General features: G+C 44.7%; 8 protein-coding genes across 8 annotated transcripts; 4 read left to right on the plus strand and 4 right to left on the minus strand.

Annotated features, from left to right (window-relative positions):
• Positions 1–383: 383 nt before the first annotated feature.
• Positions 384–1,138, plus strand: F4813DRAFT_384754 (uncharacterized protein; the record flags this gene model as incomplete). Its single annotated transcript, XM_049246141.1, has 3 exons — positions 384–446; positions 528–716; positions 797–1,138. The coding sequence occupies 3 exons, from the start codon at positions 384–386 to the stop codon at positions 1,136–1,138; spliced, it is 594 nt and encodes a 197-aa protein (XP_049104003.1).
• Positions 1,139–1,301: 163 nt separating this feature from the next.
• F4813DRAFT_396718 (uncharacterized protein) lies at positions 1,302–3,046 on the minus strand (the record flags this gene model as incomplete). The annotated part of the gene is made up of 3 exons (XM_049247857.1): positions 1,302–2,253; positions 2,334–2,972; positions 3,029–3,046. 3 exons carry the CDS (start codon positions 3,044–3,046, stop codon positions 1,465–1,467), a joined length of 1,446 nt encoding a protein of 481 aa, XP_049104004.1. The 3' UTR covers positions 1,302–1,464.
• Positions 3,047–4,600: 1,554 nt separating this feature from the next.
• Positions 4,601–7,579, plus strand: F4813DRAFT_343265 (glycosyltransferase family 69 protein). Its single transcript, XM_049241514.1, has 2 exons — positions 4,601–6,820; positions 6,871–7,579. Exons 1-2 carry the CDS (start codon positions 5,269–5,271, stop codon positions 6,942–6,944), a joined length of 1,626 nt encoding a protein of 541 aa, XP_049104005.1. The 5' UTR covers positions 4,601–5,268; the 3' UTR covers positions 6,945–7,579.
• Positions 7,580–8,945: 1,366 nt separating this feature from the next.
• Positions 8,946–9,536, minus strand: F4813DRAFT_384757 (uncharacterized protein; the record flags this gene model as incomplete). The annotated part of the gene is made up of 3 exons (XM_049246142.1): positions 8,946–8,978; positions 9,037–9,099; positions 9,318–9,536. The coding sequence occupies 3 exons, from the start codon at positions 9,534–9,536 to the stop codon at positions 8,946–8,948; spliced, it is 315 nt and encodes a 104-aa protein (XP_049104006.1).
• Positions 9,537–11,741: 2,205 nt separating this feature from the next.
• Positions 11,742–12,803, minus strand: F4813DRAFT_384758 (NAD(P)-binding protein; the record flags this gene model as incomplete). The annotated part of the gene is made up of 2 exons (XM_049246143.1): positions 11,742–11,868; positions 11,926–12,803. The coding sequence occupies 2 exons, from the start codon at positions 12,801–12,803 to the stop codon at positions 11,742–11,744; spliced, it is 1,005 nt and encodes a 334-aa protein (XP_049104007.1).
• Positions 12,804–13,842: 1,039 nt separating this feature from the next.
• Positions 13,843–14,688, minus strand: F4813DRAFT_384759 (uncharacterized protein; the record flags this gene model as incomplete). The annotated part of the gene is made up of 1 exon (XM_049246144.1): positions 13,843–14,688. One exon carries the CDS (start codon positions 14,686–14,688, stop codon positions 13,843–13,845), a length of 846 nt encoding a protein of 281 aa, XP_049104008.1.
• A 1,359-nt stretch (positions 14,689–16,047) lies between these two features.
• F4813DRAFT_396728 (subtilisin-like protein) lies at positions 16,048–19,102 on the plus strand. Its single transcript, XM_049247858.1, has 2 exons — positions 16,048–16,745; positions 16,809–19,102. Exons 1-2 carry the CDS (start codon positions 16,055–16,057, stop codon positions 18,917–18,919), a joined length of 2,802 nt encoding a protein of 933 aa, XP_049104009.1. The 5' UTR covers positions 16,048–16,054; the 3' UTR covers positions 18,920–19,102.
• Positions 19,103–20,587: 1,485 nt separating this feature from the next.
• On the plus strand, positions 20,588–24,274 carry F4813DRAFT_384761 (uncharacterized protein; the record flags this gene model as incomplete). The annotated part of the gene is made up of 2 exons (XM_049246145.1): positions 20,588–20,733; positions 20,788–24,274. The coding sequence occupies 2 exons, from the start codon at positions 20,588–20,590 to the stop codon at positions 24,272–24,274; spliced, it is 3,633 nt and encodes a 1,210-aa protein (XP_049104010.1).
• Positions 24,275–24,328: the final 54 nt, after the last annotated feature.

Below are 24,328 nucleotides of genomic sequence, written 5' to 3' on the forward strand. Positions count from 1 at the left end.
TTCCTAGTTATTTAGAGGTCCCGCGATGATCATATGCCACTATTTTCAGATTTTAATAACGCCTGTCGCTTGATACTATAGGTCCCTTGCTATCTGTGTAACTTCATGGCCCTGAAACGGTAGGAATGAGCGGGTGATGAGCTACGTAGACAACCCATAACATGTGATATAGGTTCCCTTAGTAAAACTGAAATTTGTATATAATGGTGCGATATTTCCCTCTTTATGGGACTTAAACTAGACACGCTCACATCACTACCTTCACCACATCAACGGCAAGACACTACAACAATATTCTATTATCGTGAAGCCACGGAAGCCTTGAATCCTGATACTCTTCAAATAAAACTCGAAATATTACAATAAATTTCCTCCACTCCAAGATGCTTGCATACTTCACCGTCCTATTTGCCGTCTTGGGTGTAGCCAGAGCGGCACAGATCACCGTGAGTAGTAATATGAGATACCCAGGGCCATCGATAGATACCATATGTTCCGCTTTAGAACTAACTTAACCATTTCCTCAGGGATCTTGCCCTTCGGGTCAGACGTTGATTTCCAATAACAAGTGCTGCCCTGGCTATTCCATAATCAGCGGCGAAAACCACACAGATTGTTGCATCACCGAACAGGGCAACAATGGCAATTGCCATGGCGTCGGGCTTTGCGGAAATGCCATTGGCACCTGCAAAGCTAAGATATCTGTAGATGACCCTGTACGTAAGCATAAACCGAAACCATATAACTCATCTTCACGTTTCCTATATAAGGGAACTTACTGACTTTTGGTACACAGGACTACGACCAGAAGGTTCAAGATGCGCTCTCCGGTACGACAGCTTCTCAATCTAGTTCATCACCATCCTCATCGGCTGAAACCAGCCCTGTGGCCTCTTCCACTCCCAGTCCCACTGGCTCTGACTTGGCTCCAGGCTCCTCTACCTCTTCCGGCTCCTCTTCTACTTCTTCCTCGACCTCCGGGGCTACCACCACGGAGAATAACAAGGCAATGCTCGCAATGGTGGCCGCTCTAGCCGCTATCCCGCTATATTTTACCAGCTTTAAGGTCGCTAGAGGGGCTTACATAGGTGATGATTCGAGTAGTGGCATATGTATACGATTTTATTCATTCGGCTAGCCCCTTAAACTAGCCTTAATCAGTTTTGTTTCTTTTCGGCTGTCGAGAATTTTAAAGAAAAATCACCCGAATAATTATATTCTGGTACCCATTCGCTTTTTCCTGACATTAAATAGATACCATAGAAATATAGATCTCTTTATAATTAGGCCACCAGTTAAGTATTTGGCCTTTATTATGAGGCTGGTGAAGCTTTGAAGTAATATGAAATTTATTACGTAAGTTCCTATGAAAGGAGATAGTTAGGATTCATATACGATGGACTCAAATTGTTAGAAGATTTACTGAAGGGACGAAAGAAGATGTTCGTCGCGGATTTATTAGCTTTATGCTTCCTCCGCCTGAACAAAGTCCCTTTGCGGAGAAGGGATACTCGTAGCAAAACGGCATCGACCGACCATAGCCTCTGCTGAATTAAGTATAAAACTTTCCATCGCTTTTCTATCTGTAGGATATCTCCCGCTCCCTTTATATGATGCTATTTCCATTAGATTATCAAGTAAGTACTCTTTCTCATTTTCTCCCGCCCCTTCATATGACAAATACATTTGAGGGAGGAATGCGATGGAGGCTACCATCCCTAAGCCCTTGATGAATGGGATGCATGTCCACATTTTCTTACAAAGGTCTCTGTGCTCTTCTTCTAGGGCTGAGTCTGGCTGCTTTAGTATAACTGTCAAGTGGTGCAGAAGTCGATTAAAAACCGTTCGCATCATGACATATGATATAAAACATAACATTCGATGTAAACTGCCAAAATAGAGCTTCACACCAATTGGAGATTTAGGATCTGTTTGTTCAAGTACATGCCCTGCGCTATAGATCCTTTCTAGGATTGGCTCGCCGATACATGTGATATCCGCAGCGAGAGCCGCGACTTTGTCATGAAGGGCCAATGCTTGTATTTGTTGTGAGTTCACATCTGGGTTACTGTCAACACGTCGAAATCCGTGGAGGAGGTCGGGCCAGTATCCATAGTAGTGACCTACGCTATAGCAATCAGCCAGTTCACTTGATACAGAGTGCTCTATAGCTAGGAACGATTGCTCAATTGCCTCCTTCCATGGTGAGCTCAAATAGAAGTTTTCGCCTCCCGCGACAAGCCAATGGGATATCTAAATGGATCAAGTTAGTCAAGCTTATTCTTTTCATGAATGGGGATTTAAAAAGGGGACGGGGCGGGAGCTATTCTTACTAGGGCTGCGTGATTTTCAAATGCTAAATGAATATCTAATTCATCTCGAGGATTCGGTGGACCTCGCTTGATCATCAGAGTTTGGATTCCTTCCCAGTGGTGAGATCGAAAATAGGGGCGTTGCGTATCGAATATAAGCTCGAGCCGTTCTAGAATGGTTGCAGCGGCTAGCGTTTCACTTCTGAGCTGTTGATGAGGGTCGTTTATGGCACGCTGAAGAGTCCTCAGTGCTTTTACATAAAGGTTCGAATCAAGTAGTTTGGTTGTCGTAAAACCTCGTCGTGAGTTGATCCAAGTAGAGGACATTAAAGCAACGCAGTCTCTCAATGCGGCACTTTCGCCCAATCTAGCCGGCAGGTGTTTAATATACCCACAAGAAGCTAGTATATCCCATGGGGCATTTTCGTGGGAGAGATATCCAACAAGACGAGCAGCTACACGCTCCGCCACAGTCGTGAGGTTTTCCCGCGGCCCATCGGGAGCAAATCGGAAATGTCCAAACGAAGCTCCACCTGGCAATCCTCGTTGGCGGATGCTCTCTAGGTTACCAACCGGTCTCTTATGAGTCGTGAGCTGGGTTGCAACCTCATCCCCCCTAGCTTCGTCAGTGGTCGAGGAGTGGGAGCTGGTATGGATAAACTTGGTCAGATTAGAAGGGCCAGAACAATCAACCCCAGCACGTATGCATGGAGTACATGTCGGCCAGTTCTCATCGCACTAAATAAGGTGGATAGATATAATTAGTCTAGCTGGCTCTTTCTTCTACGTAGGTTTATTCCCACCTTAATTTTGATGCGTTTACAGCGCTGACATCGTTTAGATCTAGGTACGCCTACCATTTTTGAAGTGTGTCGATCGATGTTGAAACTGTTTACTAAAAGAGACACAAAATGCGGTCTATGGAGTTTTGGCTAGTCTTTCGTATATAGAGGGACTGAGCTGCAGCCACGCTCAATTGATAAGAGGGAGCATCGCAGCAACATACTTGATTTGGTAAATGAAATGCCCGTTTTCGTCAGAAGATCTCCAATTTTCTTTTTTGGTAAGACAAACCAAAACACCTGTTCCATATGTAGGTAGGCCTTAGCTTTTCAGCTGACATTCATATAAGCGCATGTCAGATTATAGCACTCGGAAGTACCAAGTAATAGGTATGGATAACCTATGCGTCACCGGAGGTGTATAGACTTATAAAGCTAATTTCTAATTAAAACTGATATTCAGATACCTCGCATTCCTGATAGTGCTTCTTCTATAAAAGCACAACTGGATAGGCTGTATTATGAGAATGTTAGTGAGGAAACATGGCTCTACTTTGCATAGACTCAGCTGTGGTAGTCAGCACGACATTCCTAACCAAAAATCGTATAGATGCTGCGATTGGTACCTGTTAGCTATGAGATATAAGACGTATCATTATTAGCTTTTCTAGGCTCCATTGTGGCTGTGTCAATAGAAGCTGGCTCAGCGCAATATTGATTGGAATCCTTCACCGTATCTGTGGTTAACTAGGGGTAGGTAGAAGAAAAATGAGTATCACATCCTTATAAGGCGAAAACAAGGGTAGTTACCTATTCTTTAAAATATCAGATTGCAACTAGATACTATACAACATGAAGACATTGTGTTGTATAATAATGGCTTCGATTTTTCTATAGGTCAAGTACCTGGTACCTACGTCAAGAAATAGGGGTTGTGAGAATATACCTAAGGTGCAACTGTCATGTCTTGTATTACTATACGTGGACGTAACTATATGTTAGGTACCTAACCTACCTAACCTACCTAAATCCACTTACCTGATTACGGCATAGGTATTAATGGCTGGTAGCTACATCACCACAAGGCAGCCAATTAGCAATTAAAGCCAGTAACCTAAGCCAGGTAATTTAAGCATCTATCCGCCCAAGTTTATTGTTTAAAATGTATTGGCTCTACATACATACGTCACCTATTTCCTATTTGTCAAATTAGATGAATATAACAGGTACCTAACCTACTGATAGATAACCCCATTGATTAGATCTTATCAGCCCTTACGCGGGATTCGGCACGGGCCTTAATGAATTAATTACCTATAATATGTAAATGCTGCTTTTAGCTAAGTCTAAAACGGTAGCAGTTACCTTGTTCGCCAAGGACCTGCGAAGCCTCCTCTCTACTACGTAATGCGGCGCAGCGATTTTTCATTACAGCGTTTATTCTACATACATAGTGCTCATGGCTGCTATGTAATACGCAACTCTCTCTTTAATCCTGCCTGCCTGTCCAACTCCAACTCCAACTCCAACTCCAACTCCACCTTCAACTCCTTTAATTCCAGGTAACAAAACTCTACATTTGCATGTAGCGCCCAACCGCACAGCATATTCACGCCATTTTTTAGTGCTTCGTTTGCTTTTTGTCAACAGCGTAATTTCAATTAACTGCATAAAGAGTGCAGATAATTGATATAATTACCCTAGCTCTTCTAGCAAGCTTTACGCGTACCTGCAGAATTTACCAAATAGAGCTTAGTCCCCCCGATCGCGTTCGTCCCGCTTCGACCTTAGACCGTTCGTCCAACTTCGTCACTCCCTCTCGTATATTCTATCCTTCATATCTATCCCGTGGTATTCCAAGCTAGCCAGGTCGTATACGAGAAGGGGAGGACCTTGTCCGTTCTGCTGGTAGGGTCAGCAACCACGGACCGCTTCATGGGTACGGGGTAATATGCTTTTTGGTACCCGATAGTACTTCCCCGCAAGATCGATACATAGATGATCTTCGGTTCGTTGCCTTCCTGGAATTTGTTATATTTCAGCATATCTGGCGGGTGTCACGACTCACCAAGCTGGCATAAAGACGATAGCCTTAGTTGTGCTACGCGCACTCGGCCTGACTTGAAGTCGGCCTATATATCGTCGCCTGTCCGCGTTGATGTGCCATTCCATCAATGCCTAGCTCTATATCATCAGAGAAACGAATCGGCCTCCTAGACGACGATGAGGCTCAAGCCTCGTCGTCTGCCTCTTCCTCTCTTCTCGGAAATGACGCGCGAAAAGATTTAGAGGCTTCATCAGACGATCCAGTTGGGTCTGATCAGAAATGGGATAAACGACTCTTCTCGTGGTGTCTAGCTAGACCGAGAGGCCTTCGACGAAAGTTACGGAGAGGCCCTACGGGTTTGGCTCTCGCATTTCTCAGATACATCGTTATAATTATATGCATACTTTTAATAGGGACGCCTATCTTCGCTCCGTCCTACACGCGACTCCCTCAGCACTACCGAGACATGGAATCTCGATGTCAAGGGCCTATTCGAGAAGCGGGGTGTGCCAATATCAATAATGAGAAGATATTTATCGCCGTCTCTTTATATGATAAGGAGGGTCATCTGGCTAACGGTTTCTGGGGAGAGAGTCTGTTGGAGTTAATACATCTACTCGGTGACAACAATGTCTTTCTGAGCATTTACGAGAATGATAGCGGTCCGGAAGGTGCGGCGGCACTTGAAAGCCTAAGACGGCAGCTAAGGTGCAAGAATTACATTGTCAACGATCCTCACGTGCCCCTGTCGGACTTCCCGACTGTCACACTACCTGATGAAACCAAGCGAGTGAAGCGTCTAGCTTATTTGTCTGAAATGCGGAATCGGGCCTTGCGACCGCTCGACCGATTCGATCCAAGTGTTGGAACTGTTCAATATGACAAAATTCTTTTCCTGAATGATGTTGTATTTCACGCGATGGAAGCGGCGCATCTCCTTTTCAGTACCAATGTCGAGTCTGATGGACGATCACATTACTTATCAGCATGTGCCGTTGACTTCTGGACTCCATTAAAATTTTATGACCTCTATGTCACTCGTGATTACGAAGGTTATTCTGCTGGATTGCCCTTCTTTCCAGTATTCCTCAATGCTGGTGAAGGTGTATCGAGGACTGCCATCCTAAATCAAGAGGATGCCGTTCCTGTCCAGGCCTGTTGGAGCGGAATGGTAGCGATGCAGGCGAAATATATACAGAATATGAATGAGACGTTGCCGAATTCTCACTTTCAGGATATTGGCAGCTATGTTATCGACCCCGCTAAGCCACATAACGTCACGGCACCTGTTCGGTTTCGTTACGAGCCCGAGCTCTTCTTTGACGCCTGTGAGTGCTGCCTATTCCATGCCGACGTGGCCCGAGTAGCAAGGAAAGACGGAGAGAAAGAGTTGGGCATATATATGAATCCTTACGTTCGAGTTGCATATACAGAAAACACTCTCTCCTGGCTGCCTTTGGTTCGAAGATTCGAACGGTTATTTAGTATTCCACACGCCTTATTATCGCATATCTTGTCCTTACCAACGCGTAACCCGCATCGTACAGTCCAAGAAGGTGATATATTCACTGAAGAGATCTGGGTTGGGGAGGGCAACACCGGCCATTGGCAATTGGTACAGCGGGAGGGCCGCAATGGCATGTTTTGTGGGGTGAGAGAAATGCAAGCTATCAAGCTTGGTAAGTTTCCACGGGAACGTTGCTATTTTCTATACTAATATTAAGCTTAGATGAGCGTGATGAAGACAAGAACTGGGAGAATATCAAGATCCCTGCTGGCCAGGTAATGCATTTCCCCACATAGCACGGAGAGGTGCAACGGTCAGGTGAGAAGTGGGACCCAATGGTGAGTTGGAGAATAAGAGAAGAGGCCGAGAAAGCTCGTAAGAAGCAGCAACTCGAATCCTCTTAAATCTCCCAGCACACTGGCAAATCATTGGAAGCTGCCCTTGGTGAGAGCAAGGCACTTTCTTTGGAGTCCTACCAGCTACTGTTGCACCGCAAAGTGTATCAAAGTAAATCGGATCAGGCACACCCCTAAGGTTACAGCTATTGGTTACAAGGCTTGGAGTTGCGATACTGAATTATATCGGCTCCTGGGTTACATATATAAGACAGAATTGCCGAGAAAAATGCAAACTATCCTGGTCGGTGTCGGCCACGATAGTTGATAGATAGGCAGCTTGGATTGTTCGGCATGGACATTGATACCAGCTCCACTTAACTCTCTTATAAGGATGATGTATTAAAAGTCCTGGTGGAGATATTATTATCTGGTCGTTTGAGGAAAGCATCAATAAAGGGTGCGAAATTAGACCGTCTCTAATCAAAACAGCTAGAGAGACGATGTATACTGTATTCAGGGTAAACCATCGGTTTTAATGACGCGTAGAATACAGAGATAGGAAGTAACTAATTATTACTATTGTTCATATGAAATGTTACCTCTTATTCTTGTAAAAAGTATTCACTTGGGTGATATATTTTAACCAAGCTAGTAAGTGTTCAACCCGTGATTAAAGGGCACCATAGCAAGTGAAGTCAACGCGCATACTAAAAGAACAGACCAAAATTTAAGGATGGAAGTTCAATGTCATAAGCATTAGTACCTACCTAACACTACCTAGGTACCTAAGGCAGGTTGTTCCGAGTCAATAGAATCTAGCAATGTATGTGATTACTAAGGCTCATCTTACCCCTTTTCTTACGGCTGCTCTGTCACTTGGTGGAGAGATTCCCCCCCTTTTTGGCACTCAGGGAGATGCCGAGGGGAGATGATAGGGTAGTTGTTCTATAAGAGAGATTGAAAAGAAAAAATAGGTGTACGTGATACCAGGTTCAATCTTGAGAGATACGAATGGGTTACGAATGGGTTTGTCTGTAGAGTTGGAAGCTATAATTCAATTTACAGTTTCAAAGATTCCTTCCTATAGTTAGGCAAGACAGATAATAAATGATCACAATATTTCTATGTTAGATACTTCTTATAATCCCATTCACATATCTGATAACTTGCTCTTATTTTCCCGGTCCCTTTACATCACTACTGTTGTCTTGGTTGCTTAAATGTGTCTTGGGTAGTAAAGCTTTGCTGTAGGGTATTTAGATGCTGACCTTTACATAATAGCTCTATGACTATAACAATAATAGAAAGATGTATGACGACGCAACACAAGGACTACACAATACATATAAAGGTTGAAGAGGTCTTGCATGGACCAGATCGAATTGATTAGGTTTTAGGAACCTGATGAGATCCCCCTAGGACTACGTAACACTATATACTTGCATTGAGTCCGTTCCAATTCTGTGCATCACATACCGAAACACCTGTCATAGAGCCAAGACGCCGGATAGACCGTCAACGTCGAAAGTCCACTGTCCAGTTCATTGTATGAGCTTGCAAATCCACCACATATTAGGTCGGTATCTAATTCCCACACTGATCCTCGGCTGTAGAAATTAGGAAGGCCGGTACTGCGAAGTCGCTTGGCCGTGGCTACATCGGAGATGACTTGAAAATGTAGGCCATTAATAGAATAGGAAGAGGAAACATCAAGGATGGAGTTATAGACTGTGTTGCCGAAAATTCCGACAATCCGGAGGAATTGAAGCAACACAATTGCTGGACCTGTGTTGATGCTGTAAGAGGTAGGGTCACATATCAGCTTAGTCCGATAGAATGAATCCGGTACATCAAACCGGAAGCTAGTAGATGATAGAACCCGGAGTGATCGTCTCACACTGTCGAGTCTATGGTCTGAGCCATATAGACTGAAACCGATAGTGATGAACGACAATAGATCTATTTAGCAGCTGTCTTGGGCTTTGCTACGGTCTGCGAAACGAGTTAATAAGACGCCTGCAGGTTAACTATTGGCTCGGGGAATAGTCACCTTCTTGACCTTCTCTTCTACTTTCTCTACTTTTTCTTCTGCCTTCTTAACAGCGGCTTTAACCTATGGTCAATGTCAGAAAATAGGTCATTAACAAGCGTTTAATAGCGACGTGATTTAACCAAAACTAATACGAGATAATGGAAGGCTTAGGATCCATGAAGGGACGGCCGAGAGTAGTAAGACTGGATGGAAACCTAGCCCACCAGGAGCTTCTCAATAATGGGTGATATGACGCTGTACATAACATGTAAATTTATGATGAAGGGTAGAAAGCTTACCTTAGTCGCGACACCGTCCTTCTTAGGTGCCGCAGACTTCTTCTTGGTCACGCCAGTCGGCTTTGCAGCCTTCACCTTAGGTGCCGGCTTGGTGCTGGCGGTGGGCGACTTCTTCACCCTAGACTTAGTGGTACGTTTAATAGCGGGCGCGGTGTCAACAGTCTGGAAGACGCGCGGCTTTGAGTTGCCGGTGGCAGATCGCGTTCCTTCACGAGGCATCTTGGTTATTTGCTTAAGAGAAAAGTTTAATAAATTCTACATCAAATGTTAGCAAATAACGTAGCGTGATGCATGAAGCTACGAGATGCACGAAGCGACACAAGGCGCGAATGCGAAACGCAATGCGACCGGGAACAGAGATGGGCGCGGAAAGGAAAGATTTTGGGTTGGGCAGCTTACAAGAACTTTTAAGCGGTGAGTGGACGCGAGTGCGAAAATTTGTGGAATAAATTGACTGTTTGAAATTGGCAAATCGATTATGTGGTTTGAATAGGTACAGATTAAAACGAAGAGTAGAAGAATAAAAGTTGTAAAAGGGGAGAAAAAATAGAATCGATGGGGGAGGGTGAGGGAAGATTAAGAGCGAAGAGAGCCAGAAGAGCAAAAGGGCAAAAGGGCAAAAGGGCAAAAGGGCAGCAAGGTGATTAGGGCAGGGCAGGTACCTACATGAGGTGTGTTGTTGTTCTTGCCGCGCCCAGGCACTGATTCGATTCGATAGATCCGATAGCTCCTCCTTCGCAACACCACCCAACCTAGCCGAAATAATACCTCGAATAATACCTTGGAACTTGGAACAAGGTAATAATAGTAATTAAAATCAAAGTGACAGCATGTCGCATAAACAGACCCGGCTAATCAGGTCTAGAATTGGTCCGATGTGATCAAAGGGGAGGGGGGGTAAGGAAAAGAAAAATAGACCAAAAAGATGGGAAGATAGGATCGAAAGGGTTGGGGCGCATGAGTTTGATAACACAATGTCCGTGATTGCTTGAAAATCTTGGATCTTTTATTACTTTGCTGCCCTCATCTTTCCGCAGTTAGGTATGCTCTTTCCGACTTGAATTATATGTAACTGCCTAAGATAGGTACCTACTTACCTAAGATGTATTGTACCTACCTAAATGAATTGATGTTTTCCCCTTCTCTTAATTAGAAATCTATTTCCCGTCTCCCCCCTCCTCTTCTTCTACCTTTTTCATCATTTTATCATTAGCGCACCTGATTGATTTTTATCCCACGTATCGCATAGCTCCCATCATTGACGACACCTGATTTCACTGAATTGAGCTAAGGGCATATATATACCATATATAGGTGCCTTACATAGGTAGGCATCTATTCCACTTCCTACCTGGGTCCTCCAACTCAACTATGACCACGTTCGATCATTTCACTGGTGCGTGATCGCTGCCGCGCGCCTGATATTCTACCTGGTACGATGTAAAGCCATGCGACAAATGAAACGAGGAGCGAAGGAACTGATTTGACCTTCTACCCGATTGAATTTGCCTGGTTATCAATCTACCATTTAATCATTTGTCGTCATCTTGGGATCAACACCCAGCACCTGCCGGGGATAAACAAAACGGCTAGGAAGATGGTACTACTCGGATCTCCTCACCTCTCATCCCTCCATCATCCCTCCCCTGCTCTTTTCGCGCGTTCCAGCAGGGCCTAGGTATTTCAACTGATAGGCCATCCCCAGCAAGCCATTCCAGGATGATCAATTACTGAACTAATATTTATCGCTTTGGAGTATTTTCTTTATTCTTTACTACATCCCTACCTCTAGTCGGTAGTATAAAGACCCCTCTCTTTGCAATTGGTGCAGTCACATCATGCCTTAGCTGTTTTACGACATCTCTACCCAGGTATTTCGCATGATTCTACACATGAGCTTTCTACTGCTATGTTTGCGAAATGAATAATACTATGGCCTTGGGACAGAATTGTACTACCTGATGGCATTGTAGGTATTTTTATCATCTCTAAAGGTGATCGCTAACGATATGTGGTTGGTTCCGTTCTTGGGTGCCATGTGACTACCTACCTCTACCTTATCCTGGGGTTTTCCATCTTCGAACATGCTCAGCTCAGAGTCATCTACATAATTCGGGTTACATACACGCACTTCTAAAACCCCATTATTGTTTGTTTCCAGTCTCCATTTCTTTGCTTTACAGGAACCTCTACACACGCCTGAGGCGAGGGCCTTGGACCCAAACTACGTGTCATTCTAATGAATCTTCTAGTTTGAGGTTGTAGATAAAATCCTTTAATATCGATTAAGGAATTTCCTACTTTCAATCGCTCGGCATTCTTTAATATCTCCGGGTGGGTAGGAAGTAGCCGATCACCCTTTATTGAACCACCTTAGATGTCTGTCGGTACTGGCCCACACTCGCGCTATCTATCAGTCAACCCCTATTCACCTCTAGTGAATTCATCGATATTAGCATCTGGACACTCCGCTTTGAACAAGGCTATCGTCTCATCCCATAACTTCGTCTGAACCTCCTTGCCCTTGGCTGACGACGCGATCCTGGGAACACTAGACGGTTCATTAGTTGGAGAAACACATCTAATACCGCGAAATGGGTTGACTCACGGTCTAATCCTTTGCTCACTTAAATATTCACCGTGGCTATCCGGGTGTCGCACAACAGCATCCGTTAGGTGGTAACCACCCTCGGCGCTACTCCAGGCCAGAAAACTTGAAGCCCATTCTGCGGTCGCATCTACGCGGTGGAACGCACTTTTGCAATACCCAGGGTTGAGAGTATTGAGGATGATATCGGTAGGATCGAGGCGGGCAGCGAGGGCTCGTGTCCACAACACATCTAGCAGCTTTGAAAGGGAATAGCGACTGTCACCTGGGATGAATGAACCCGGATTGTCGAGCCAGGGAATGATGCCTTTTCCACCTTTGGGCTCCAGGATGTCCTGCACGGGGGCCGCAAAGGCAACGCTAGAGGCTGTGATAGTCATTCGACTAGGTTTTCCAGTCTGTCGCGCTGTCCGTCGCAGTGGTTCCACGAGTAGCAGCGACAGTAGTGCTGTGCCGAGATGGTTGATTTGAATGTGTGCCTCGTGACCTGTCGGCGACTGAGTAAATTCAAGCCGCTTCAGCCCCGCATTCAACAGCACAATGTCAAGACGATCAAGCTCGATGCTCACGCGCCTAGAGAACGTCACCATACTTTCCCACGACTCCTGGTCTAGTTTCCATACCAGAATCTCGCATTCAGGTGCCTCCCGAGAAATTTCGGCCTTCGCTGCCTCTCCCTTGGATAGGTCGCGCACTGCCAAAATCAACTTTGATAGTCCGTGAGATGCTAGCTCCTTAGCGGCTTCGAAGCCCAGGCCAACATTTGCACCCGTCACGATCGCCGTTAGTCCATCAAGACGAATATTGTCGGGGAGTGGCTGAGGCTTGAAAGTCAGCTGATACCAGACCATGGCAAGGAAGTTCCAGAGCTTTGACATGATGCCTAAATTTCTGTTAGGGACAACTGCAAGGTAATTCCGGACCCTATGAATAAGTCCTTTAATGCCTCCGTAGCTATTCTTGTAGTAAAGCTTTTGTTTCGAGGCTCGGGCTGTAAAATTCAATGATATTTATCAACTATCTGTTAGTGAGATGCAAGGCCTCCAATTAGTTCACTTAAGATGCCTCGGGATATTGTATTATACGTACCATGGAGGTGCGGAAACGATGGCGTGTTAACGAAGGTCTTAACTCGGGGAGAAGTAATATACTAGGGTGAGAAGCCTATGGAAACAAGAAACTAATCTTACTTACCCGGCCTGTTTATATACATTACCGTTACAGTTCAGCTGTCATCCATAACTTCGTGTAAGCATCACATAGACTTACTATTCCGAGATAGCTCAGGAATGCCAATGGATTGTACTTGCAGGATAAATGGTGATTACTGGAGATAAAATAGTCCAAGTGGAATTAGGATTATATTGGCCAATGGGAATTATTCATATCATGTCTAGTCTCCTATGTGCGGGGAACTTATTCGTCCGTGTCCTGATCCTACGAGCCTAAAGAGGGACTCGCATCCCGATAACCCCTGACAGTCATCGCTAACTCCGGCGACCGTAGTATATTTATATGCAAGCTGTTATTAAATTGTCAGTAGAAAGGATGGTTATGGTAGCTAAACAATGAGCTGAGACGTTAAGTACATTGGTTAGATAGGTAGGTAGGTAGGTATGATAGCAAGCTCTAGGTAAACATATAACTTCACCAGATGCGAGGAAATATAAGACAGGTTTTTAAGGGAATGTTTTTATTCCCCCCCTTTTTTTTGTTTTCTCAGTGACTATTTAGGTAGCTATTAAATCATATCTGCAAACAATACAAACAAGATAACATGCGCACAAGAAATAAGAAATCAATATCAATAGGTAAGATCAGGCTTCCTACGGTAGCGACGGCATCATCAGCCTATTGTCGCTAGTAGTAGATTCTTCCTCGCTTACTGATTAATGGCTGTGGGCGGTAGCTGTACGTTTAAGAAGTACGGTTGGGGCTATCGCCGGTTCGGTGACCAGTATCCCGTCCCGGACCAGGGATCGCCTTGAACAGCCCTCGATATGCCGGTTGAGGGGTCTCCTTTGGAGGCCCAGCCGGATTCACAGGCTGTGGGGGAAGGGTGTGAGGGTTCCGTGAAAATATGGTGTTGCGGGAAGCCGCAGCCCAGGCTGGAATTTCATCGTCTCGAATTTCATCGGGCACTTCTGTCGGCGTATGGACAGGGTCGACAGATGGCCTTGGTCGTGGACGTGGTAGCGGGAATGGTGGTGGGTGATGTCGAAAGACGTCGGGAAACATGAATTCCTGTGGGATTCTACCACCTTCAGGGTTGCGAGAGTGGTCAGGGTTGACATGTGGCTGTGGTGATGGATATGGCCGTGGATGATGTCGAAAGGTGTCAGGAAACATGTGCTCCTGCGGAATTTTACCTCCCTCGGGGTTATGAGAATGGTCGTCGTGACGTTGTTGGCCTTCCAGACCACGTCTTATCCACTCACCAGTTTGAGGATCTCTTATGAATCCATTAGAGTCTCTCTCTTCAGGTCGAGGGAGATTGGTATCAAACGTGTGTCTTTGTGCGAATGGATCATTGTATGGCAAATTTTCAGGGGCATTCTCCTGAAAAATGTCAGGGGAATGACCTCCGTAATTAAAGTTTACGTTGTTTATGTTGTGGATATTAACTGAGAATTGCCTGGCTGATACAGATCCATGTGTGAATCCTTCGTACGATAACGCCGGGGCATCCATATCGACTTCTTCCTGAGTAGTCATCAAATTGGGGGTCGTAGGACCTGTGAATCTAATGTTGTTGGGATCCATTTTCGTTGCTCTGATAAGCTTCTGGTGAATCGAATCGAGCCAATTGTGTATAGATACTGATAAAATTGTAGGAAGTTCTCTGTTATCACTTGATCTTTTGAGTGTAGACAGGATGATGAGGGAAAAAAATCGAATTGCTTGGAGGATGGAAGGGCATTCTTATAGACTATGGCCCAGTGCCTACAATAAGAGAATGTTCATTTCGACACTTGTGTCCCAGAACAACCGGCTTCAAGCGGATTGCGAAATGCGCCGCCGTTGTTAGTTTATTATCACCAAAAAACGGCACAATAGTTTAGAAACGTACTCTAGGCATATAAGACTAGGGTATTATTGCTCTATTGTTTCTGTATAATCTTAATCTTTGTTATTTTAGATTAGAATGATACGATAGGAAATTGATATAAGCTAATAAAATAATTAGTAAATAAACAAAGCATTCAAATAGCCTGCCTAGTAGGCAGGCTAGACCGTATGAATGAATGTGTTACTACTTATCCTATATTAAAGCATTCCGGTGGCTTCTCGTTAGCCCAAATCGTGGTAATTTGGTCTAAATATACAAATCAAAGTTCATGCCCAGTTCTCTCTCTTGGAGTCCTATATAAATGACTTTTACTACCAGTGTACCACTGTTTAAGCCGTTCAATAACCGTGGTGGCCATTAAAAGCTATTCTAGTTCTTTCACGTAACCTTGACCATTAATATTCAGACACCCGATGCTACTAGAAAAGCCGATAAACTCATAGGATCTCTTCGAATTATTTTGTAAATGAGGTCGGTGGGATAAAGTTGAGGGTCAAAACAAGTAATTACCAATTATCTTAATACGAGGTATGTATACTCTCACAAGCTAGTAACTCCTCTAAGGGGGTTTCCTACTATTCAACCTGATATCTCTTATTAGGGCCTGAATTAAAAATTGTATACAGGAAGAATGATAATCCCACTCTACATTATGGGTAGCAAAGGGTACGTCAGCGTAGAACGCACTTATAAAATATTGACCAATAAGGTGAGCTTTTAACAAAGAGTGTCCATAAGCTACTATCTCTGTATTCAGAAGTTGTGATGGTATTTGAAGATCGACTTAATAATGCCTTATTAAATATCATGGCCAATTTCTACTGTCATTCTTTTAATATGTCGTCATTGAGTTCCAGTTTAACTAATTTCGCTGCAGCTGGTACATCTCAAGTTGCATTCGGAATGTCCCATCGGACTATGAGATTGGTAGATAGGAGGATTTGCCGTTGGATATAATGTACGGTATAGGCTAAAGTGGTGTCATGACTATAAACCTGTCGACCTGCGCCGTTGCTCTTGAATTTGCAGTATGATTACTCCAAACCTGGAGGCGCAACCATGGGTCTACTGATGCTTAGAGCTTTCTTTCTCTCTTTATTTGCGCTGGGGGTTGCTACTAAAACCCCCAAACTCATTGATGGGGCATTTATCATTGAGTTGGTGGATGATGTTGAAGGAGATGGGATTTACCCGAGGGATTTCGACCAGCATGCTGAATTCCATAAACACGCATCAAGGCTTCCTTTTGAATACTCTGTCGCACATGAATATCGTTACCCGGGTATCTATTTTGGCTTGTCAATTCGGGTTTCAGGGAATAATGATCTTAGATCTCCCGAGTTCCAGCTTAGGGACGTCCCTGGAGTTGTGTCGGTGAATCCGGTCTACGAGGTGTCTCTGTCGGATCCGGACTTTCCAGGTATTCGCTCAATTGATAACCCCCTCCGATCATATACGAACCCTCCAGCAATGCCGGTAATATTGCCAAAATCTGATGGGGATTTATCTTCGACCCTTGAAATGGCTGGTATAGATAAGCTTCACCAGCTTGGAGTGAAGGGTAAGGGTGTAAAGATAGGTATCGTTGATACTGGCGTTGACTATCGTCATCCGGCACTGGGAGGTGGTTTCGGTCCCGGCTTCAAGGTCGCTGGGGGTTGGTCTTGGTTAGCCGATAACGGAACTGCGTTTGAGCACGACGATCCGCTTATTACGTGCTACGGAGGAGGGCATGGCACTCATGTTACGGGTAAGGGGATGATCTAGAGCTGCGCCCCCCCCCCTTGATTAGCTGAACTAACGCACTGAATAGGAATTGTTGGTATGGAACCTCTTCTAGATGGAGACAAAACATTGAACATATCCGGTGTTGCTCCGGAGGCAACAATTTATATGTATAGAGTATTTGACTGTTTGACTAACGGTGGGTCGACCGATCGTATTATGGCAGCAATGCTGCGGGCGCAAGCAGACGGCGTTGATATCATAAGCATGTCGCTAGGTATCCAGGAGTCATGGCAAGATGGGACTGATCCATTAACAAAAGTCGCCGCGCGCCTTGTGGATGCAGGTATAGCAGTTATTGTTTCTCAGGGGAATGCTGGATCCGGCAGCAAATACGACCCTCAACTTTATCGCACGTCGACGCCCGCTGAGCTACCAAGTATTATATCTGTCGGCTCAATTGCAAATAAAAACTTCCCACTCGTCTATACCTTTACAGATTCCCAAGGCGCTACGCTTTCATATGCGTCTCTATGGCCCATCGAATTCCCTGACGGCTTAGAGGTCTACTTGCTTGACGATGGCTGTGCCGGTACCAGCAAGTGGGATGATGCTGTATCGCTTCTGGAGGATAATGGAAAACTCAACAATACTATAGTTGCATTTCCTATCACTAGCGACTGTCGTGATACTGGTGCTAGGGGCTGCTGCTCGAAGCGCAGTATTCCTTACATAATGGGACTCTATACGAATATGTCAGACCCGTACAATGTAGCCTACGAGATACCTTCCTCGGGCTCCATAGGCGATGGTTCGGTTCAGTACATATCAGTGAGTTTAGAGGATAGCACTACACTTCTGGCGAATATGAACACCACCGGGCCCGAGAAATATAGGCTGTACTTTAATGACACCTCCTATTCGAGCCCTGCACAGGTTGTGGGTGGTAAAATGGACTACTACTCGGCCTTTGGCCCTATCTACCTGGACTACGACTTGAAGCCTCAAATATCGGCACCTGGTGGCGAAATACTTTCTACTTGGCCTCTCGGAGAGCAAGGATACTACTCCCTTCTATCAGGCACGTCAATGGCAGCCCCATTTATTAGCGGTTGTTACGCATTAGTAAAATCCCAGTTCCCTGACTTATCTGTCACCGAAATAATTTCACTTCTACAGTCAACTTCAAGGCCCACGAAATGGGTATATAACGATACTATGACTGCGGGGACCTTTCAACAGGGGGCCGGCTTGGTCAATGCATATAACGCTATCACATATCAGAGTCGCGTGTCTCCAGGCCAACTCCTTGTAACTGATAACACGCGCACTACGTTCGGAGCAGTCAATATAACAATTAAGAACTATTCAAATTCCACGAAGAAATATGAGTTATCCCACGAAGGTGCCAGCTATTCGGAACCAAACCCCCCTAATAACCCCATCTTTTCTCAGGAGAATCAGCTCCCGATATATGGGTCTGCCGAGTTTGAGTCATCAACCATCGAAGTCCCAGCAGAAGAATCTACACTTGTATCTTTTAAAATCTTACCTCCCACCTCGGGTCTCAATCCCGAACGACTACCAGTATTTGGTGGCTTCATAAAGGTGACCAGTGACAACGAAGAGTTCAGTGTGCCATATTCTGGCCCTCCTTACTCCTTATACAATGCCCAGTACATTCATGTCCTAAACACGAGCACGTCAGTGCAGCCGCAAATCTCGTACAAGTTTCAGGACGACTGGTTTATTAACAAGGGCTTACTGGAAGTTAATTCTTCTATGCTGTATCGCTCGCTTATCGGCCGCGACCAGTTCACTCGTGGATATCGGATTGATCTCGTACCTGCTAATATTAGTATAGAACCTGACTTCTATGGCTATGATCCGGCCGAACCGTATGAGTACCGTTCCTCGAATACGATACCGCCGATATCAGTGTTCGGGCTGCCATCCTACGGCACTCTAGTAAATTCTACCGAATTGCTGTCTCCGTCTACTTTTAACTGGCCCCAAGGAACCGGGCTTAAGGCTACTCTTCCTAACGGAACCGAATACTCACCCGGCCCGGGAGACTACCGTTGGCTTGCTAGTGTGCTACGTTGGGGTGGAGACCCCGATATATTGGAGGATAATGAGACATGGCTTTCAGGGGTTATAAGATTCGTAGGAGATGGGCCTGTAACAGAGCCTATCTAGGTAGGGATATCCGATGTACTTATGGATGGGATAGTAGATATGCTTCAACAGTGAAACGTATATGAATTAGTTACTTAGGAGCTATTAACCTTACATAACTGATTTCGCCCCTAGGATATGAAGATAAATGGTACGCTCGGGGAGAGTGTGGGACAAGCTATGTGGATTTAAAGTGGAATCTTAAGTCTGGTATGCTGAATTCTTTTACAAGACCTCCAAGTTAATTATGTAATAACTTCAATCATTCATTATTCTATATCTTGGTGTCCTTACAGCTCTAGAGATTCTACTCTACCTCTTTCAAGTTACCGAGGTCTGAAGAATGTGCTCGGGTAGGAACCATACCCCATCCCCGAACACATTGATTATTTTGCGTTGCTCCAAGCCTTGTCGAAACTGTCCAAAGCTTTCTTAGCCTTCCCTTCATAATACTCCTTCCTGTTATCTTCCCCTTTCTTAAATTGAACCACACCGGACACTCGCTCGTGGATATTTGGCTCCGCGTTGAGATATGTCGTTACCATATAAGATACTTGACTATCCTCCTGGCTAGTGATAAGTTAGATATATATATCTGTAAGATTGTTTGACAATATAGCACGTACATTGCGGTTCCTCCTGGTTGGTCGCTTAGGTGATTTGAAGACGAAGACATAATTAGGTGATTTTAACTTGAGAGGTCTGGCGCGTGTATTTCAGTGATTTGAGATTTGAGATTCTTGACTCGGTTTCGCATTCGACTTTATGCTGAGGTTTGCAAGAACTGTGAAGAAAAAGTGAATTGAACTCTGGAACTTGACATGTATTATATATTTATATTGCGCTACCAGTTGCCCTTTGAGCCAACTACTTCACACTCAATCGTTTAGTTTACCGCAAATACTCACTAGGCTCTGGGTAATAGAGGTTCTGTATGTACGTTGCGGCATTGCCTTAACCTGAGCCGCCGATTGATCTATTCGTCGTGTGTATGATGTATAATGCCATATCCTGAGCCGATACTTTACAGGCCCAGGTTATGACATCCTTACTAACATTGTAATAGCAGTCTTAGTTTGTGACATAACCTAGCCAAAGTGGCTGCTGTATTACCCTTCTCTACTGGGTAACGTATGAGATAAACAAAAATGCTACATTTTCTATATTTAGGGCTGTTATAGTGTGGGTAGTATTGGGTATAAGCGCCCTCGGCTTTGTGTACTCTCATTCGTTCCCCAATGAAATGATCATGACTTATGGGCTAGGCTTCGTTTTGTACTCTTGCCCATTTCTTCCACGTAAAAGTACATAGATACCTTAGGTACCTATCAACGTGGCTGTGGCGTTGCAGTGTATTGCCTACATACGCAGGAATCGCCTAATCCGATGCCCAGGCTCTGGCAATCGAATTTCGGTGAGCAGTCACACTTATGCAGGTTCTGTCATTTGCCTACACTGCATATTACACGTCAACTGCCCTTACAAAAGTCAGGCAGGCTAGAAGTAGCTGATCGGCAAAGCTTGAAGGAGGTCTGATGCTACGCTTTGCGCGACATAATCTGGGCAGCCTTGAGAACTCTCTGGTTTATTACTTCTTCATCTATTTATACCCAACTTTCCTCGAAAAAAAAACTCGTGGTTTATTCACGAATTCTGTATTCGTTTCTATGTGTTCAAATAATTCTTCCAATGTCTTCAACAACACGAATAGTGAAGATTCCGGATACCACATGGAACCTTCATAAGGATGATGTTTTGAAGCTCTACTTAGACGATGGTCGCTTTTTGAGGGACATCGTTGATATCATGAAGACTGAACATGGATTCGAAGCGACGTGAGCAAGCCTATCCTATATTCTACCATCGTCTGCTAATATATCAACAAAAAGGATTTCGCAGTACGAGGCACGATTTAGAAAGTGGAAGGTTCGAAGAAATCTGAAGGTCTCAGAATGGCGTCGCATTTTCAGCACGTTGGATAGTTTGCATCCCGGTACCATAAGCCGAATCATTCTATCGGGCAGGATCGTTGATGAAAAAACAATCCGTCGCGCTAGGCGGAATTGTAAAAGTAAATCCACGAGAATCGAAGACAATTCTCAAATGGACGATCTCTTCAATAATGAGGCCCATAACTTCTCTATTGAAATCCAAAACCAAGACGGCACTTGGTCTCAATTCCTGGGAGGTGATGGTGTCGATCCAATACTGCCCTCGTCTCATTCAAGCTTCGATAACCTTCACGTCCCTCAGGACCTTGTACCAATGGATGTAACAATGGATGAAACTTACGATGTTGTGGAGAACCAGATGATCAGATTACATGACTGCCTAACTGACAACATGCCTTTGCGTGCGCCTACCGGGGCTCCTATAATGCCAACCAACATTGACGACAGTGGACATGGTGATTTCGTTGGATTCTTAATGAATAATCCCAGTCCTATAAATTGGCCCTCCCCAGGAAACTCGACGGCACAACCCTCTTTTATGTGGGAGAACTCTGGTATCAACTTAGAGATATTTCAATTAGGATACTCTTTGGGTGACCCTTACAAATGGCTCAAGCGTCTGTCTCTCGGCACAATTAGCAAGCAGCTCGCATCATGGAAAAGACACTTCCCTACGATCCAGAACGAAGTCATAAGGCCATTGAGGGATATGCAAGCGTATATGGACGTTTCCGGGTCAACAACCCAGGAATTCTCCCATTCCAGTTGCTATTATCAAAATCTCCAAGCATTGGTACCGGAGGGTTTGCTTCCAAAGCAACGGGGAAATGAGATGTTCGTGACAAGCGCCAGTGAAACTCTTAACGATGAGAGTTTGCTCTCAGGGCTTGTCTTTACGATGATGAATAGGCTAATTGATCTAAAAGATATTCCCATAGGATCGATACTGAAGCTATTCGCACATTCCGGGAAAACCAATACAATGCCGACCCCATTTTCGGAGGCCAAATACGACCACGCTACAAGAGCGCTTGCGGAATTCCTTTTCGAAGCCGCAATAGAGGAGGGCGAAAATAGTGTTCTCCGTATACTCCTACGCACAGGCTTAGTTAGCGCGAATCAGACTATATCTACCAAACGAGGATCTCAACGTAGAGCAATTGAGCGTGTGGCGGAGCTGCGCAATTTGACCGCTATGGAAATCCTACTGGATACAGAAGAAGACCTTACTCAAGCAAACCAAAATAATCTGATAGATATCTACACTAGATATATAAATTTTGTTGACGAAGAATGTGTCCAATTTTGCCTATTGATACGAAACCGTTGGCCTAATGCAACTAGTGAAGTATTTAGGGACGGCAAATTTTGGACCAAAGAGGCAATTCGATTGTCGCTCACTTCATTCACACCTCCTGAGCACTCAATGATGATTGAATATGGGATTTTGCACAGCATACCAAGCGAAATGGAAGGCGGCGAGGCAGTAGATGCTGTACGCCTCATCCATGACAACTGCAAGAAAACGGGGTGTGGCTGCTTTTACCGCGATCCTATAGGGCTAAAAGCTGCTTTGCTTATATGTGCTGAAGATGGTCACTACAAGCTTGCTAAATTTCTACTCCCGTTCTGCCGCCATAAATACCTGCTCGAAGCCTTGAGCGTCTCGATTAGATCCCATTGGGGTAATCTGGTAGCCCTCCTTATGAGAAATATAAAAGATGATTATTCCCAGGAATATGATTCCGATGAAAGCGACGACGAGTTTTACGACGGAAGCTACGATTATCTTCTGGCTCCTTTAGCTGAGGCTCTCTTATCAAACGATACAGCACTAGTTAATCGCCTTGAAAGAGCAGGTGCACTATCTCGCACTATTCTTGGAGACGTCATGGCCGCAGCTGTGGAAATTCGAAACATTGGCTATATAAAAAGACTTCTGGACCAGTTCGACCCTGTACGCCCGAAAGATTTATCAGCCGCACTTTTCATAGCAATAGAAAACGGGTTTGATGATATCGCCTTCATCCTCCTAGACGCGGGAGCTAGTGTCAACCACGGAAGCGAGATAGAAATGAATGGGAAAAAGTACAATGGTCTGCCATTGAATGCAGCTATCAAGCGAAGGAATTTTCAACTTGCGCGTACTATATTAAATGCAGACATCGGACCCGAGGGAATCGATGGTGATACCTTTCGGATAATTTACAAATCAGATGCAATATCTATATTTAATGAGGTCATACAATCTATGGCGGATATATTTTCTAGAAGCCCTTATGCGCTAGACACTCATGGACCACTGCCGAGTCTTCTTTCCGATTTGCATGAGGCCGGGCAGTACGATCTGTTAAAGATTCTTCTATCTTCACTGAACAGAGTAAATGACGGCATAAATAGATCTTTCGATTACGCGATTAGAACCGGCAATATTGGATTAGCACAATTCATGCTATCTCATGGAGCAATCAAGTCACTCATACCCTTCCTGGGGTCTGCAACCGTGATGGGCCAAACTGCTATACTCCGGCAGCTCTTACTTCAAGTGCAAAACAATGTTACACCTGGTTCAATACCTTTCCCATTATATTCTGCGATTCACGATGATCAGAACAACATTCGTTTCAATTTTGAATGTCTAGATATTCTCTTCGCATCGAACATATTTGACTTTGAAGTTGATTACAACTGCAGTGGATCACCGCTATGTATGGCTATTGATATTACAGATAAGCATCCTGACGGCAGATTTTTCATCGTGAAGAAACTTCTAGAGGCCGGCTGTAATCCGAACACTATAGGTACTACAATAGCCATTAATGGAGCAGATGTTTCTGAAACCGCATTGTTACAGGCTATCAGCAAGAGAAATGAGAGACTTGTCCGACTACTAGTACGTTGGAAGGCCAATGTTCACGGCACTGCGCACCTTCTTACTGTACGGCGAACGCCGTTGCAGAAAGCTGCAGAGGTTGGCGACTTGGCTATTGTCAAGTTTCTTCTTGAGCACGAGGTTGATGTGAATGCTCCCCCGACAACACGCAGCGGCGGAACGGCTCTTCAATTTGCTGCAATCAGTGGAAATTGCAATGTAGCGGCTGAACTTCTAAGTCACGGTGCGCTTCTGCATACACCACCACTATCAAAGGCCAATGGGCGATGGCCCATTGAGGGGGCTGCGGAAAACGGTCGCTTTCACATGATTGAATACCTCTGGATAGCTAAGGAAAATACATTTCTGCCTGATGGCTGCGAGACTGGCTTCGAGGAGAAGTATTGTCGTAGAGCGATGAAGCTTGCTGAGAGATATGGACACATCGCATGCCGGGATCTAATTGCCGAAAAAGCTGGGTTGAGTATCGATGATGAAGAAGATGATGAAGAAGATGATGAAGATGATGAAGAAGATGATGAAAAGGAATGACTTGTATTGAAAGTGGATGATACTATGTAAAATGGGTGTGTGCGACCATAAATG

This window comes from Daldinia decipiens (genome assembly GCF_022478715.1).
Source record: "Daldinia decipiens strain CBS 113046 unplaced genomic scaffold F4813scaffold_2, whole genome shotgun sequence".
Taxonomy (NCBI): Eukaryota; Fungi; Ascomycota; class Sordariomycetes; order Xylariales; family Hypoxylaceae; genus Daldinia; species Daldinia decipiens.